Source organism: Chenopodium album, chromosome 15 (genome assembly GCF_948465745.1).
Source record: "Chenopodium album chromosome 15, dcCheAlbu1.1, whole genome shotgun sequence".
NCBI classification, from domain to species: domain Eukaryota; kingdom Viridiplantae; phylum Streptophyta; class Magnoliopsida; order Caryophyllales; family Amaranthaceae; genus Chenopodium; species Chenopodium album.
In genome coordinates, this window is record NC_137848.1 from 9,660,828 (window position 1) to 9,677,124 (window position 16,297).

Below are 16,297 nucleotides of genomic sequence, written 5' to 3' on the forward strand. Positions count from 1 at the left end.
GAAGCTAGGGTCTACAGTTGAGGAGACGAAGGGAGATGATCCTGACGTGGAAGTCCTACCCGAGGCTCCACGTATTTTCACTGAAAAGGAGCTTCGGGATGCTGTCGAAGCGCAGAGGGCTGCTGAACAGCGCAAGACTTACATGCCCTCCTCTTCAGCGGTTGGCTCCTTTGGGACTTTTCACTCCTCTGAGATGGGGTTTGGCACCGCTCCGACGGTGCCTTTTGCCCCCCCCGGGCTCGGCGCGTGCTGGATGAGTGGCGCCTCCACGCCCTTATTTACTTTGGGGACCCTGCCAACAACTCAAAGTTGGACAGGATGAAGTTTTGGACTTATGGAGCTGCTGTTAGGGCTCCAGAAGTTGCAGATGGGGTCCCTGACCCTTTTATCGACAGCCAAAGACTCCTGATGCAGGTAACCTCTTCAGTCTCCTTTCTCAGTCTTAAATTAATTTTTTTTTAATAACCCTTTTGTTTTTCACAGCTGTCGCATAACCATCTAGTCTCCATGGCCATGCGCGACAAGCTGGAGGCCAAGCTGGATGCGGCCGAGAAAAGGAAGGCTAAAGCTGAAGCTCGAGCTGATGGGATTGTCACTGCCTTCGACGTCTTCTGCGACGAAATAGAGAAGGACGTTCTCCCTTCCTTTATTGAAGGAGAGAAACTGCTGAATGAGTATAGGGCAGTTGACATCCCCACTTTCCGAGCTCGGATTGAGCGAAAATTAAAGCTGAAGTCGATTCTCAAATGGCCAGCCGAGAAGCGGAGCTTAATCAGAGAATCAAGGCACTGGAGGATGATACATCCCGACTGAACCAGGCCATTGCAGACAAAGACCACCAGCTCTCTGAGGCTCAGCTCGCTGCTGAGACTAATGAGAAGAAGCTGCAAGAGCTGGAAGGCAAACTAGAAGGAAAAGAGACGGAATTGTCTCAAGCTCAGTCTGCAACAAGCCTTGTCCAGAATCAACTGAAAGATCTGAAGGATGAGGCTGCCAAGGTTCAGCTCCAGTTTGAGGGGACTAAGAAACGGCTCTGGCTGAAGCTGAGGAAGAGCTGAACGTCAAGATTTATACTCAGGACGAGTATGACGTGGGCTTTAACACTGGTTACAAAGTGGCTCGGCGTCTTGCTATTCACGTCAATCCTGAGATAAACTGGGACCAAGTTGAAGAATGGGCCTAGAATGGGGATAGCTATTACTTGGATAACGCCCATCCAGCTGAGAGCGAATTTCTAGCTCGCTGGGATGCCAAACTGGAGAAGATGGCGACTGAAGCTGAGGAGAAGGAAGCCGAGGCCCAGGAGAAGAGAGAATCTGATAAGGTTCCTGCTCAGGCTGCCTCGTCCTCTGCTGGCACTGGTGGTCCCTTGGGTTCCAGCTCAACACAGCTAGACATCCCTGAAGCATAGGAACTCGGGCAGCCGTCCATAGAATCCTGCGGATCGACATGTGCTTAACCTCCAAATTGCCGCAATCTGATTTTAGCCTTTTTGCCTTAGATGTTTTTTGCTTCAGCTTGCCTTCGTGTACAAACTCTTAACTTGTTTTTGTTTAGTTGTACTTGATTCAGCAGTTGTAATTTTCCACTTGTGGGCGGCTGCCGATGTTTTATTATATTCTGAACACTTAGTTTGATGTAGCTCGGAATCCGAGCGTATTTCTCACTAATCTGATGTTTTTTCTTCCATTGCTCTTACTTTAAACTTGTGCATTAAAAAATTTGCCAAGTAAAAAGACTTTCTGTTCTGGAAGTATTCAGCTGAAGATAATTTGCACTTGTAGTGTTTATTGCCCCTAGGAATCTGTAGACTTTGTCTTCGGATTTTTGAGATAACTGCTTGTCTCTTTTAATTTTAGACGAAGCTTTTAATATTTCGAAGAATTTCTAATAGTTATGCTATTATTCTTGATTTTCTGTCTAATGCCTGAGACATAAGGTCAACTTAAGGCAATGCCTCAGACAATAACCTTCTGGGATACAGGACACAGTTAAGGCAATATCCCAGATTCGTCCATGGACTCATTGCCTCGGAGAACAATTCTTACCGAAGCGTTTGCTTTGGCTGAAAGACTGATGTTCTTTTTTAAGCGAGTTTATCGGCAATCTGAAACCTGGTGCCTTTAGGGCGAAGGTTTCAGATAATGCTGAAGAAAACCCTTAAAGAGTAGGTAGAATAAAGAAAAATGAAAGAATAAAAATTTGCAAATGTTTATAGAAATGGTGGCTCTGAGGCCTTTCATTAATAATTGAAGACGTACTTACAAAGACTGTTCTGCCCCGAAGGGCTTACACATGATATTTCTTAAGTACATCAACATTCTAGTGATTTTTCAGCTCCGTTCCATCCAACTGCCGAAGTCGGTGTGTTCCAGGCTGAATCTCATTATAGACCTCATAGGGTCCCTCCCAAGTAGCTGAGAGTTTCACATGAATTCGGTTTTTCTGAACTACAGCAGCATTCCGAAGGACGAGATCTCCAATTTAGAGAGGCCTCGCATGAACCCTTCGGTTGTAAAATTTTCTGATTCTTTGCTTGTATGCAACCATTCTATCCCGGGCTGAGTCTCTTACTTCGTCAAGGAAGTCGAGGGACTCCTTCATAAGTTGCTCATTCTCAGCCGAGAAGTGGTGCACTCCCAGACTTTCAGAACCGATTTCTACTGGAAGAACGACTTCGGCACCATACACCAGCTCAAAAGGTGAGTGGCCCGTTGCGTCTTTTTCAGTTGTCCGAAGTGACCAGAGAGTTCCGGGGAGTTCCTCTATCCACTTGGACTTTTGATCTTCAACTTTCTTCTTCAGAGCATTGAGGATCTGCTTGTTTGCAGCTTCGGCTTGACCATTGCTTTGTGGGTGAAACACTGCTGAGTATGCCAACTTGATGCCAAACTAGTTGGTGTGATGTCTCAGTGGCAAATTGTCAAATTGCCTTCCATGATCAAAGACAAAGACCTTTGGAATACCGAAGCGAGTGATAATACTCTGCCAGATGAATTTCCTGATAGTTTTCTCTGTGATATTCGATGCTACTTCGGCCTCAATCCATTTGCTGAAATAGTCTATGCTGACTATCAACCATCTTTTTTGGTATGGAGCATCTGGGAAGGGACCCAAGATATCCAACCCCCATTGGGCAAATGGAAGCGGATTCAGGATCGGCTAAAGATCTTTAGCTGGCTGATGGATAACTAGTGCGAATTTTTGGCATTTTTCACACTTTCTGACCAGTTCCTTAGCATCTGAGATCATGGCGGGCCATTAGTACCCTGCCCTCAATGCTTTATGAGCTAAAGCTCTTCCCCCGATATGGTTCCCGCAGATGCCGAGGTGAATTTCCCGAAGGATGTAATCAACATCTGTTGGACCCACGCATTTCAGCAATAAGGCTGAGAAGGATTTTTTCAGAAGCTCTCCTCTAAAGACAATGAACCTTGAGCTGGTTCGCTTCAGTTTGGAAGCTAAGATTTTGTCTTCGGGAATTTCTCCTCGAAGCTTGAAAGCTAGGATGGGGTCCATCCAGCTTGGTTCGTGGTCAACGCTGCACACCTCAGGTGCTTCGTCGACACTTCTTTCTCGGCGCACTTCCACATATACAGATCGGTTCAGCTCCGTGAGAGTTGAACTAGCAAGTTTGGAGAGTGCGTCGGCTTGAGCATTCTGACCCCTTGGGATCAGCTGAACTTTAAAAGTTCTCAGCTTTGCAATAATCGTTTTGATTTTAGCGAGAAAAGCTATCATTGAGGGATCTTTGGCCTCAGATTCGCCCCTGATCTGATATGCAACAAGCTGAGAGTCTGTCTTGAGGTAGACATGTTCGCCTTCTAGGGAGATGCACAGTTCTAGGCTAGCAACCGCTGCCTCATACTCGGCTTCGTTGTTCGAAGCTTTGAAAGCGAATTTTAGTGCATACTCAAAGGACTTGCCTTCGGGAGAGGTTATCACTACCCCCGCCCCCGAACCATTTACGGTGGAGGATCCGTCCGTAAAAACGGTCCAGATTTTCTTTTCCACATCTAGCGTCTCCTGGTACGAGCATTCGGCCAGGAAGTCCGCTAGGGCTTGAGCCTTGATGGCTGCTCTCGGCTGGTAGCTGATGCTGAACTCCGTGAGCTCGAAAGCCCATTTGGCCAGCCTACCAGATTTTTCAACTTTGCCGAGAACTTTTTCCAGCGGCTGCTCAGTTAAGACCACTATTTGATGGCAATCAAAATAGGGCCTCAGCTTCCGAGTGGCTACCACTACTGCAAATGCAACTTTTTCGAGTAGGGGGTAGCGAGTCTCGGCATCCGTCAGAGTGTGGCTGACGAAGTAGATCGGCTGCTGAACTTTTTCTTCTTCCCTCAGCAGCACTGCACTGATGGTGGCTGGGCTGACAACCACGTATAAGTACAAAGGTTCTCCTTCGATTAGGCAAGCCAGCATCGAGAGTTGAGCCAAATGCTCTCGGAGCTGCTTGAAGGCTTCTTTTTGCTCATCTCCCCAGATGAGCTCTTTCGTTTTTGGAAGTTTTAGGGATTTAAAGAAGGGTAATCCCTTGTCCGAGGCTCTAGAGATGAACCTCGACAGGGCTGCCATTCTTCCGGTGAGCCGCTGAACGTCCCTCTTTGTTTTCGGCTCGGGAAGGTCGAGCGCTGCTTGCACTTTTGCGGGATTGGCATCGATCCCTCTTTTGCTAACCATGAAGCCGAGGAATTTCCCGGACTTCACGCCGAAGACACATTTCTTCGGATTCAGCTTCATTTGGTGCTTCCTTAAGGTGGCGAAGGTTTCAGCCAGGTCCTTAACATGATCTTAATCTTTTTTTCTTTTGACGATAGAATCGTCAACATAGACTTCCATGTTTCGGCCTTTTTGATCGGCGAAAACCTGATCCACCAGCCTGTGATAAGTTGCCCCCGCGTTTTTCAATCCGAAGGGCATCATCTTGTAATTGTATACCCTGGCGTTCGTGATGAATGCCGTCTTTGCTCGGTCGTCGGGGTGCATGAAGATCTAATGGTACCCCGAGAATGCGTCCATGAAACTAAGCAAAGCATGGCCACTTGTCGAGTCGACTAGCTGATCGATCCTCGGCAAGGGATAAAAATCCTTCGGACAAGCCTTATTTAGGTCCGTGAAGTCAACGCACATTCTCCAGGTGCCATTTGCCTTCTGAACCATCACCACATTTGCCAGCCATTCTGGATACTGACAGGGTTCGATGAAACCTACATCAAGCAACTTTTTGACTTCGGCCGCGATGTCTCGGTTCTTGCTTGCGGAGTAATTCCGCTTCTTTTGCTTAACTGGCCGACACGAGGGGTCGACATTAAACTTGTGAGAGATGAGATCTGGACTTATCCCGGGCATATCAGCTGCCGAGAAAGCAAACACATCTCGGATGTCACGAAGGAGTTGAATGAGCTCAACGCGGACATTCGGATCAAGGTCCAACCCGATCGTAGCATATTTTTCATCGTCTCCTTCGGTCAACTCGACCTTTTCAGTCTGCTGATCCAGCTCTATTTCTTTGGGGCCGGATTCTTCACTATCTAGCCTGCTGTCAATATCAGCAGGCGTCCCAGACTTTTTCTTCGGCTGGCTCCCTGAGTCATTCGGCTCAGATGAAGAACCAAGTTTTCCTTTCTCTGACCGTTTTTCATTGGCCAGAGAACCTTGGGCCGAAGCACTTAGGCCTTTCGGCTTCTTCGCACTCGGCTCTCTTTCTTTCTCCTCCTCATCCTCGTCGTCGTCTTCCGAACGACTGGTGGATGGCTTGAGGTAGTTGCACCTTCGGGCTTCCTTTTGGTTGCCCTCAATTCTTTAGGGGTAGCCGGCGTCTGAAACGTACATCATAATCTGATGATACGTGGAGACTACCCCTTGAATTTCGTGAATCATAGGCCTCCCCATGACCACGTTGTACACTGAGGGAGCGTCAATGACTAAGAATTCGTCCATGACGTTCCTGGCTGCTTCGTCGCGGCCGATGGTAACAGGAAGTGTGACCTTCCCGTCTAGATAAGTTGAAGACCCGTTGAATCCGGATACCGGGTAGAGTACCAGCGTGAGGTGCTTGGGCTTCAGCTTGATTTGGTTGTAGGCCTTTCGGAACAAAATGTTTTCTCCGCTACCACCGTCGACGAGGGTTCGCCCCACGTTGTGGTTGGCCACCGTGGCGACAATCACCAACGGATCTTCGTGAGGGTACGTCCCCCCTCGGTAGTCGGCGGATGTGAACGTCATGTTCGGCGCCGGCGACTGGGGAGGTTGGATGTCAGCATTGTTCACCTGGTGGGTCAGAGCCCTAAGGTGACGTTTGTGCTCCCTCCGAGAACATGTCCCTCCAGAAATAACATGCATCGGAGGAAATTTATCCTCCGACGCTTTGTTGTTGTTCTTCTGGGGGAAGTCTATCTCTTTCCGAGAGTCTTTTTCAGACTTCTCAGCCTCTTTTTTTCTCGCGGTGATCCGCGATGTATGTTTTCATGTACCCCTTCCGGACCATATCTTCAATCTGGTCCTTCAGCTGGATACATTCATCGGTGTTGTGTCCCGGTGACTCGTGGAACTCACACCAAAGGTTCTTATTTTTCTGCTAATACCACTGGGGAAGTGGTCTCGACTTTCGATAAATCTGCTCTCCCTTCATCACGCTGTAGATCTTAGCACGCGGGAGGGTGAGCGGAGTGTAAGCCTCACATCTGCCCAGATGAGGAGCAGATTTGTCCTTCTTCGACTCGTTGGCTTAAGGTTGTTCTGAGGCTTTCGCCTTTCCTTTCGACTTCTGGCCTTGGCCTTCAATCGATTGTTGTTTTTGTTTCCCGCCCCCAGTTTGAGGTTGGTTTTTTTTTTGTTCTACTCCTCGGCTCGGATGAATTTATCCGAAACATTCAGAGCCTCCTCCAAGGTTTAAGGGGTATTCATGACCATGAAGTCGAAGAACGGTCCAGTCTGAAGGTCGTGCTGAAGAGAAAAAACGGCCAACCCTTGGTCCAGCCGAGGGATGCTGGACGACTCGTTGCTGAAGCGAGTTAGGTAGTCGCGGAGGCTTTCGGCCTCCCCTTGTTGCAGGCCCATGAGCTCTGCATTTGTTTTCTCCCGACGATTTTCCGTAGAAAACTTGCTCTTAAACTTGGTGCACAGATCGTCCCACCCAGTTATGGATCCTTCCTTTACCCCCTTGGAGATCCACGCTTGCGCGACCCCCTTGAGAGTGGTGGGAAAGTATTTGCACCAGGTCGCTTCGGACTTGGGTTCAGATGCATATGCTCCTCGTAGGAGGCAATGTGGTCCTTTGGATCCGAAGTCCCATCATAGGTAATGTGCGACGAGATTTTAACCGTCGGCACATGCTCTTCCAGAATCCATTGCTCTAATGGAGAACTAGTGGGAAGCATTATGGCTTTTCCTTTATTCCTAGCCGAAGGGACCGCGCTTCGCCCTCTCAGAGAGGTAAAAGTGGTTTTTGTCCCTGGCCGGGAAGATTCAGGATGAGTCTCGGCTTGGTCAGGGAAAGAGAGGCGGTTGTGCACACTCGGCTCCCTTACGTCGAGACGGTCATAAACGCTTCGGCAGGCAGTCTCTGGCCGAGAGGCAGAACTGCTGCTTTTGTTACTTTAGTAGGCTTGGGTGTTGGACTTCCTGAAATAGTGCGAGTTTCTTTTTCTCTCTCGCTCGGTTTTCCAAGTGTCTTCCTCCCATTCGCTAGCCAACTCCTTAAGAGAAGAGGGCTTTCCCCCTTTTTGATCGATTCTCCTCCGCTGATTCCTTGTTTGCGGAGGGGTTCGGTCGCGCGGGGGTGGCATGACTTGGGCTCTCATGGAGTCCATGAGCACTGCAAGGGCTCTCGCTACCTCTTCCGAATTGGGCCCCGTTAAAGGGGTCCTCGGCTGAGAACGAGAGTGAGAATGAATACTCAAAGGCTGGCTTCGAGCATTAGATTGAGTCCTAAGGTTGGACTGAGCCGCAGCACTGGACCGAGGAGGACTCGTCCTATGCTTAGAGCGGGTGGAGGGAGATTGAGATCTCCCTTGAGATGCCCCTCCCGAGCTGGCCTCCCCGGGGGATTGCCTACTCGGGGAAGGCGACGACGACGGAGAAGGAGGGTCTAAGGGCCTCTTCCCCGGCGTCATTGCCATGCGACCTTTCTTAGTTGGAGAAGGGCCACTTTCGGACTTTTTGTTCTTGCGGTTCTTAGCCATTGACACTAAGGTGAGAGCAAGATTGAGATTAGCTTAAAGATTCTTGAAAGTCCTCCCCACAGACGGCGCCAAATTGTGGGTACAAACAATGGGACCTTGCCGAAGGTCCTGTGAAGTGGATGAAGACTAACTCAGTCCAAAGAATGCTGCGCCGAGGGTTTCCTGCACAGCAAACACACGTAAACTGGCCTTAGGGGTTGTGCCGAGGAAGGTCCCTCCGATGCCGAAGTCAAACAGTGTTTAGAGAGAGAGAAAGCTTATGCAAGAGAATTAATTGTTTGAGGCTCTATGTGAATGAATGTAAGAAGGTATAATTGTTGGCTTTTATAGCTGTACTCAACAGGAGGACTGGGCCCAAAGCCAAATGGGCTTGCCATGTTGACTGGACCTTGACCTGATTCCGACTTGGCATGGAATAGAGAGTTGAACCTTTGACTTTGGGCTTGTAATTGAATCGTTTATGGGTCAGGCCCAATTGAGACTGAATTGGACCCAAACACATAGTAAGAATTATATTTCAAAATTATGGAATTGTGGAATCAATCTCCACTAGCTTAGGGATAATTTCAAGGCGGAGATTTCCTTACTCTAGCTTCATCCCCACTCTCAAGAAGCCAAGTCGAGCAACAAAGAGAAGATAATGTTTATTATAGTTTTATTGATTTTTCTTTTGAACACTTCATTTCACTTAAAAAAAAAATAATATTGACTAAAAATAATTTCATTTCATTAAAACTAATTTCAGTTCAGTAAAAATAAATTCAGTTTAGTTAAATTCAATATCTTTAAAAAAGAAATAAAATATTCCTCAAAAAAAAAAAAACAGTAAAAATAATTTTAGTTTACCAAATATAAGGTGAAGTGAACGGGACTTTAGTGTTTAATTAATAACATTTAATAGTGTTTAATTATTGATTTTTTTTTCATAAACATTTAAGGATTTAATAGTGATAATAATTGATGTTTCTTATTATAAATTACATTTAATAATTTACATTATTGATTTTCTTATAACATTCAATTGTATTTAATATTGTATATGTACTATTAAATGTTTTCCATAACTTTAATGATTCTTTTGGATAGAATATCTCTAATTAATGATAGGTGACAAAAATTAAATACTTTCACATAAACATTTAAGGAGTATTAATTTTCTCTTACTATATATTTTACACAACACAAGGCTTGATAATGTCATACCATTAAGAGCTGCATTTGGTAGAAGGAAAATTATAAGGTTTGTAAATTTTTTTTTTTTTTTGAAAGAATTATAAGGTGTGTATGAGGTAATACTAATTTTACTTTAAAATAGTTTCTTAGCTTATTGATTAATTAATTTTATGAAAACTTAATTTGCAGTATGATGGTTGTAAAATGTCTAGCGTACTTGGTTGCTTTGCTGTTAGTTCTACAGAATTATGGAGCAAACGGTCGTCGTGTGTCTAGAAAGGTGTTTGATTATGAAAAACAATTTAAACTCCTCCAGAAAACAAGTGTTACAACGATTAAGGTAAGTTATTTATTTTTATAGAATGTATTGTGGAGTATTAAAAATCTTCTCGATTAGGTTAATAATTTTCAAAATAATTTATATTCATTACAAATCAGCTTGACCATTGGTTCTTGCACAAATTTATTATTTGGTGATTTTCTCAACAAATATCTTTGAAGCTTTTCACTATTGCAAATAGGGGTGTCCATAATTCGGATTAAAACCGAAATTCAATCCAATTCAATCCAAATCGAATTATCAATTCGGATCGGATCCGAACTTTGAATCGGATTGAGATTTTTTGAAAATTCGGTTTTTCGTATTGGATCGGATTGACCCTAATTGGATCCAATCCAAACCGAAAACCGAATTGTAAAGTTAATCTTGTATGTATAATTATGGATTTCTTTGTTTATTGAAGTTTAGTTCATATACTTAATACTACATAAAATAAATTAGGGAGGCTTTGTATAAATTAATTAATGACTTGATGTTGAACTATTTATTTTAATCATGATTTTGAAGACTTGTATTTATATTAAAAACTTTATTTTTATAATTGTATTAGACACTAAAAAATAATGTATTATAATTCGGATTTTCGGGTTGGATCCAAATAACCGAATTTTAATTCGGATTGGAGTGGGAGAGAAATTCGGACCGGATTATATTGAAAAATTAAAAACCGAATTATATTTCGGATTTGGACTAAATCCAAATCGAAAACCGAACAGACACCCCTAATTGCAAATAGGGTTGGTAAAAGGTAGGATCTGGATCAAATCCAGATTCATTTAATGAACACAGATCCGAAAGTAATTTTTTTTTCTTTTAAAGATTTATTGTTTCGAATAATTTTGTGAACAAATGACCAAAAATTATTTATATGCTTTTAAAAATATGATTACATGCATGTTTAAACCATTATTTTTCCAAAATAATAAAAAATAAAGTTCTAAAATCATACAAAAAGAGAGGTAATACGAGAAACACTTCGAAGTATATATTATTTTTATTAGAAAAGTCAAATAAAAAAAATATAATTCTTAAATAATCTTTTTTATAATAGAAAAAATTATCCAGAATAATCTGAATTTTGCTCCTTTCGCCTAAAATACTCCCAAGTATGCCCCGATCATTTTGAATGGTCTCAACCACTCATCCAACTTGTAAGTATAAGTTACTGGACACGTGTCACTCTATGATTAGTTTACTAAACAAAAAATAAAAAAAAAACAAACCAACATTATTTTATTTTTTTTTAAAAAAAAACCTAAACCTAGCCTTGTAGGAGATAGCCCCTGCCACCCCCACCCTCCCCCTCCTCCTCCTCCTCCTCCCTTCCCTCCCTCCCTCCCCCCCCCCCCCCCCCGATTCCAGCCACCACATAAATCCCTTCTTTTCCCCTATTTTGGCCACGCACCCCTTCCCTTTCCCTCGTTGATATCAAGCCACCCCTTCCCTTCCTCGAATCCGGCCACATATCATGGGTAAGGAAGGGGATATAGGTGAGTCATGGGGCTAGTGGGTTCGACGACGGGGTAGGTTGGTTCGTCGGGCTAGTTGGGTTCGCTGGTGCCGGCGGGGTAAGGCTTAGCTGGTGGAGATAACTGGATGGGCTAGGGGAGAGGGTGGCTGGGGGCTGTCGGGGGTCATAGTGGGTTTTTTTTTTTTTAATTTTTGACTACTCATGTGGTGACATGTGTGCAAATTATCCCAAGTCACAAATGTTAATATGTATGTTTAGCCAGTTTCAAGTCACTAAGGACCATTTAAAAATGGAAAAATTCATTTTATAAATCCCAACTTTAGGTGGTTTACTTTTAAAAATCCCAACTACGCGTTATCTCCGATAAATCCCAACTTTTATATTTTCTTTCATAGGACCCAAATGACCGACGGTTACCTGAAGAAAAAGTTAACTCTTTAATTTTTTTTATAAATTGCCACGTGTCACACAGTTAGTGGCTCAAAAAATAAAAAATAATTGTTTTTAAAAAATCTGATTTATTTAAATTAAAAAAAACCCAACTACCCAATCCACCCCTCCCCCCACCCCACCCCAAACCAGCAGCCCCCATCCCGGAAAACATCCCACCCCCGCCGGTAATTCGCCCCCACCCCCGTAAACACCTCCTGCCGTGCCGGAATACGGCGCCTAGCCCTCCCCCTCCCTCGAAACCCACCCTTTTTTCTTCCCCCATCCTCGAAACCCTCCCCCCTCCTCGTAAAACCACCCCTCCCCAAACCCCTACCCTCGAAAACACCCCCCTTCCTTCCCCCACCCCTGAAATCGACCCACCGGATGGGGGAAAGGAGGGGGGTCATTTTCGAGGGTGGGGGATTAGGGGAAGGTGGTTTTACGGGATAAATCTAGGGAGGGGGGAGGGTTTTGCGGCGGTGGGGGTTGTTTTCCAGCAATTAAAGGAGGGGGGTCGGGGAAGGTAGTTTCGGGAGGGGGGAATTCTAGCAGGGGAGGGGTTTTTTCCGGGGGAGGGGGGCAAGGGTGGGGCTACTGGTTGTTTTTTTTTTTTTTTTAATTTTATTTTTTAGATTTTGTTTCTGGTTTTTTTTTCTTTTAATTTTCTGATATTTTTTAATTTTCTGATATTTTTTTTAATTTTTTGATTTTTTTTTTAATTTTTTGATTTTTTTTTAAATTTTTTGATTTTTTTTTATTTTTTGATTTTTTTTTAATTTTTTGATTTTTTTTAAATTTTCTGATTTTTTTTATTTTCTGATTTTTTTTTTTAAATTTTCTGATTTTTTTAAATTTTTTGATTTTTTTTTAATTTTCTGATTTTTAATTTTATTTTTTGAACCAATTAGAGTGTGACACGTGGCCTAGAAACCTGGAATAGCACGTTTGGTGACCTGTTGGGTCCTCTAAAAGAAAATGGGTATTAAAGTTGGGATTTTTCCAGGATAACGCATAGTTGGGGTTTTTTTTAAAGTCAACCGCCCAAAGTTGAGATTTATAAAATGAATTTTTCCTTTAAAAATAGTGGGGTATAAAATTGGGATTATTAAGAAATAATCAAAGTTGAGATTATATTATATGAACGGAGTATTCGGATTATTTTGTCAAATTTTTTTTTTTTATAATATAATTTATATGATTTTATTATTTTGGACAATAATAATATACAATTTTCAAGTTAAAGGTAACAAACTAAATATTTTGATTTGATTTGATTTGCAGAATGAGTATGGAGACATATATGATTGTGTAGACTTTTATAAACAACCTGCTTTCGATCATCCACTATTGGCAAACCACACATTCCATCCCGAGGTTCAAGCGAATACATTCATATTGTCAATATAAATATCCAAGCACTATTACATTTGTCTTATTTATGTTTTTTATTAATTTAGATAAAACCATCTAGTTTCGCTTATGAAGTAGTGTCGTCAACAATTCCCCAAGAAAGAGTGACACTCACCAATATGAAGTCAAGAGGTAAAGGTTGCCCAATTGGAACAGTTCCTATCAAAAGAGTGAGCAAGAATGATTTTAAGAAAATAAAACAGTTTACAGAAGATTATACTTCAAGAACCAAAAGCAATAGTGATGAAAATCATGTAAGTGTTTTTAATCTAGTTATAAATTTTGCAAACGGAATGCCGGCTTTAAGAGACATTAATATTGTTATATATATACATCTCGGTGCACGATATTTTTTTTCTTAATTGGGTGATTATTGTTTATTTAGTCATTGAATGAAGAGCAAAAACTAACCTCGAGTTAGTTAGGTGCATCATGAATCCAAGTGTGTATATAATTTTCTGATGACCTTAATGAATGCAAGCTTGATATATCTTTTTTTTCTCAGTTTGCTGTCGTTCAAACATCTCCTAATCCAAGTACAAAGATTTATCATGGAGCAAAAGGTACATTCAGTTATCATGACCCTAAAGTTAGTGATTCTCAATATACTTTGGGTGGAGTGACACTTATGAATGGAGATGATGCCATAAAAGCTGGATGGATGGTAAGTCATCAAATTTCGAAAACATTGACAATAAATTCCCGTTAATTTATTAGAGATTATATATTCATGTGGGATCTTGTTAGATTCATTACATCGTATATAATATCAAGTTTTTATATTTTATACGCATATGAAATAAGAGATATACATGTTTTAAGGCACATCTAAGAGACTGTAATAAGTCAAACGGGAACTATATTTAGGGAGAGTGATTTCCATGAAAACTGTTAAAAGAAATCAAAATTCCACAATTACACTATTTGGCGGTTTTAAGACACGTCTTGGGTTAGCTAGGCCGCCACGATTTTGGTGGTTTTGAGGAGAGAGAAAATAATTGGAGGAAAAGGGGAAAAAAGAAAGGGAGGGGTTGAGCACGTCAACGCCTGAAAAACAGGGTCAATACCTTGAAACAGCCTAAGGTGTTATTTTGCAAAAATTTTGTGATTTTAGGTGTGTTCTTACAAAACAAAAATTTATAAAGATAGTTTTTTTTTTTAAAAAAAAAGGTGTTTTAATAGGTAGTTTCTTACAAATTTCTTTTAAATAAATGATAGAGAATGTCCATAGAATATTCTCATCTTAGGTTTAGGATATATTTTGTATAAGATTATCTTTATATCTGTACATATCTTATAGAAACCTAATACATATTAGGTAACTATAAGATATGTACAGATATAAAGATAATCTTATACAAAATATATCCTAAACCTAAGATGAGAACATTCTATGGATATTCTCTATCAATAAATATAATTCTATGAAATTATTTTTTTCTCTATATATCAATAAAAATTTGAAGCCATCACTTATTATTTCACTAACTCTTTATTGTATTTGTTTGGCTAATAACATATACCATGATAAAATAAATCGAAAGACATGGTTTAATGGCACATCACAACAGTATTAAGTGAAAGAAAAGCAACAATATTATTCTGTTACTAAATTGAATGAGAAACATTAAATTAGCATATCATCATCTTATACTTTTATATCATCATAAAATCTACTGCTTTTGTGAGTCACCGCAAAGCATTATATGTACTACGCTAGTTCGCTAGCTAATTCCTTAATACTTGTATTTTATCTTGTACCAAGTTTTTTTCAGTTTGCTAAATAATTGTGTTAAATTTGTTACCTTCCGCTTGATAAACACTTTTTTTCATATGAATATAGATTAATCCAACAGTAAACAAGGACAATCGTACTCGATTTTTCCAGTATTTCAATGTAAGTATACAATATCTATTTTTTTCTATCTTAATTATTATACTTATGATTTGTACTTAATATTGCTTATTGTTAAAAGGCCAACTCCAGCGAAAAAAATGTACTAATGGTAGAAGACTAAAATTGGATTTTTATGGGAGTCATTTGAACTTGAATTTAAATATGGATGCAATATCAAAGAAGGTTGATGAGATTTAAATCGGCAACCTTCTTGGAATTTTTGCTCATAATACCATGTTAGAAGACCAAATTTTTTGGTTGAAACTTAAAATCCAAGATTGGCTCGTTTTTATGAAGTATACAATAAGAGAACCTTATTATAAACTTAAATAAGGAGTATGGAGTAACATGTTTTTACACTAATTAAGCTAGTTGCTAATATGTTTGCCTCAGTAATATGTATGTAAAAAAAATTCTTCAAGTGTCATTGACGATTGAATAAATTACATTTGTATGTGCCCAAAATACCATTATGAAGTATAATTTAATTCTTTAATTATTATCTTTATAGGGTGGTTCATCACATTGTTTCTATATGTTATGTTCTGGATTTGTTAATGTTAATAAAGAATCACCTGTTGACGACGTGCTTGAACCAATGTCAAAACTTGGAAGATCAATATATGGTATAGACGTCAAAATATTTAAGGTAAATACTGAACTTTGATTTTTTAGTTATGTATTAAGAATCTATTAAATTAATTTTTTTTTCTTCATAGTTGTTGATTTATAAATGCTCCCCCATTCTTTTTGTATTAAATTAGTTATGTGATTGGTATGTTTAATGTGTAATTACAAAGGATCCGAAAGATGGAAATTGGTGGCTTTTAGTAGGGTCTAAAAACACCATACAAGGGTTTTGGCCAGGAAAGATATTCAATGGATTGGCAAATTCAGCAACATTTGTTTCATTTGGTGGCGAAGCATATGGCCCTGTCGATCAACCTTTACCACCTATGGGAACTGGTTACAGAGGTGTCGCATCTATAGGATATGCTGCTATTGTGAATGAAATTACAATATTGGATGAAAATTTAAAGGAATATTATGACCCCAAAGAAACTGAGGCGTATAATGATGATCCACATTATAAAGTCACTGATTATGGATGGACTAATAAATATGGACGCATAATGTTCTATGGTGGTACTACTCCATATGTACGTAGTGCTACTATTTCTATTGATAAACATTAATAAAGTTCTTAAACATTTCATTCATATCAAGTTTCCTAAGATTATTATTGGTGTTTGAAAAGCATTTTGGACCTGGAAAATTTACCAATCAAAATGAATACAATTATCTATCGGTTAGGAAATGATTTAATTTGAAAATTATAATTTACTGTTCTTTAGTTCTACACCTTGAAAATAATAAACCCCTCCCCT

General features: G+C 40.7%; 1 protein-coding gene across 1 annotated transcript; it reads left to right on the forward strand.

Moving 5' to 3' along the window:
* Nucleotides 1-9,552: 9,552 nt before the first annotated feature.
* On the forward strand, nucleotides 9,553-16,105 carry LOC145580765 (protein neprosin-like). The gene is made up of 7 exons (XM_081637876.1): nucleotides 9,553-9,699; nucleotides 12,884-12,976; nucleotides 13,060-13,266; nucleotides 13,518-13,676; nucleotides 14,856-14,909; nucleotides 15,421-15,558; nucleotides 15,710-16,105. The coding sequence occupies exons 1-7, from the start codon at nucleotides 9,553-9,555 to the stop codon at nucleotides 16,103-16,105; spliced, it is 1,194 nt and encodes a 397-aa protein (XP_081494002.1).
* Nucleotides 16,106-16,297: the final 192 nt, after the last annotated feature.

Excerpts from the sequence above, each read along its gene's own strand:
- LOC145580765 (XM_081637876.1), top strand. The coding sequence starts at position 9,553 with ATGGTTGTAAAATGTCTAGCGTACTTGGTTGCTTTGCTGTTAGTTCTA. Across the intron at positions 12,977-13,059 it reads ACCACACATTCCATCCCGAG|ATAAAACCATCTAGTTTCGC; the intron begins GTTCAAGCGAAT and ends TTATTAATTTAG. Across the intron at positions 13,267-13,517 it reads GCAATAGTGATGAAAATCAT|TTTGCTGTCGTTCAAACATC; the intron begins GTAAGTGTTTTT and ends TTTTTTTCTCAG.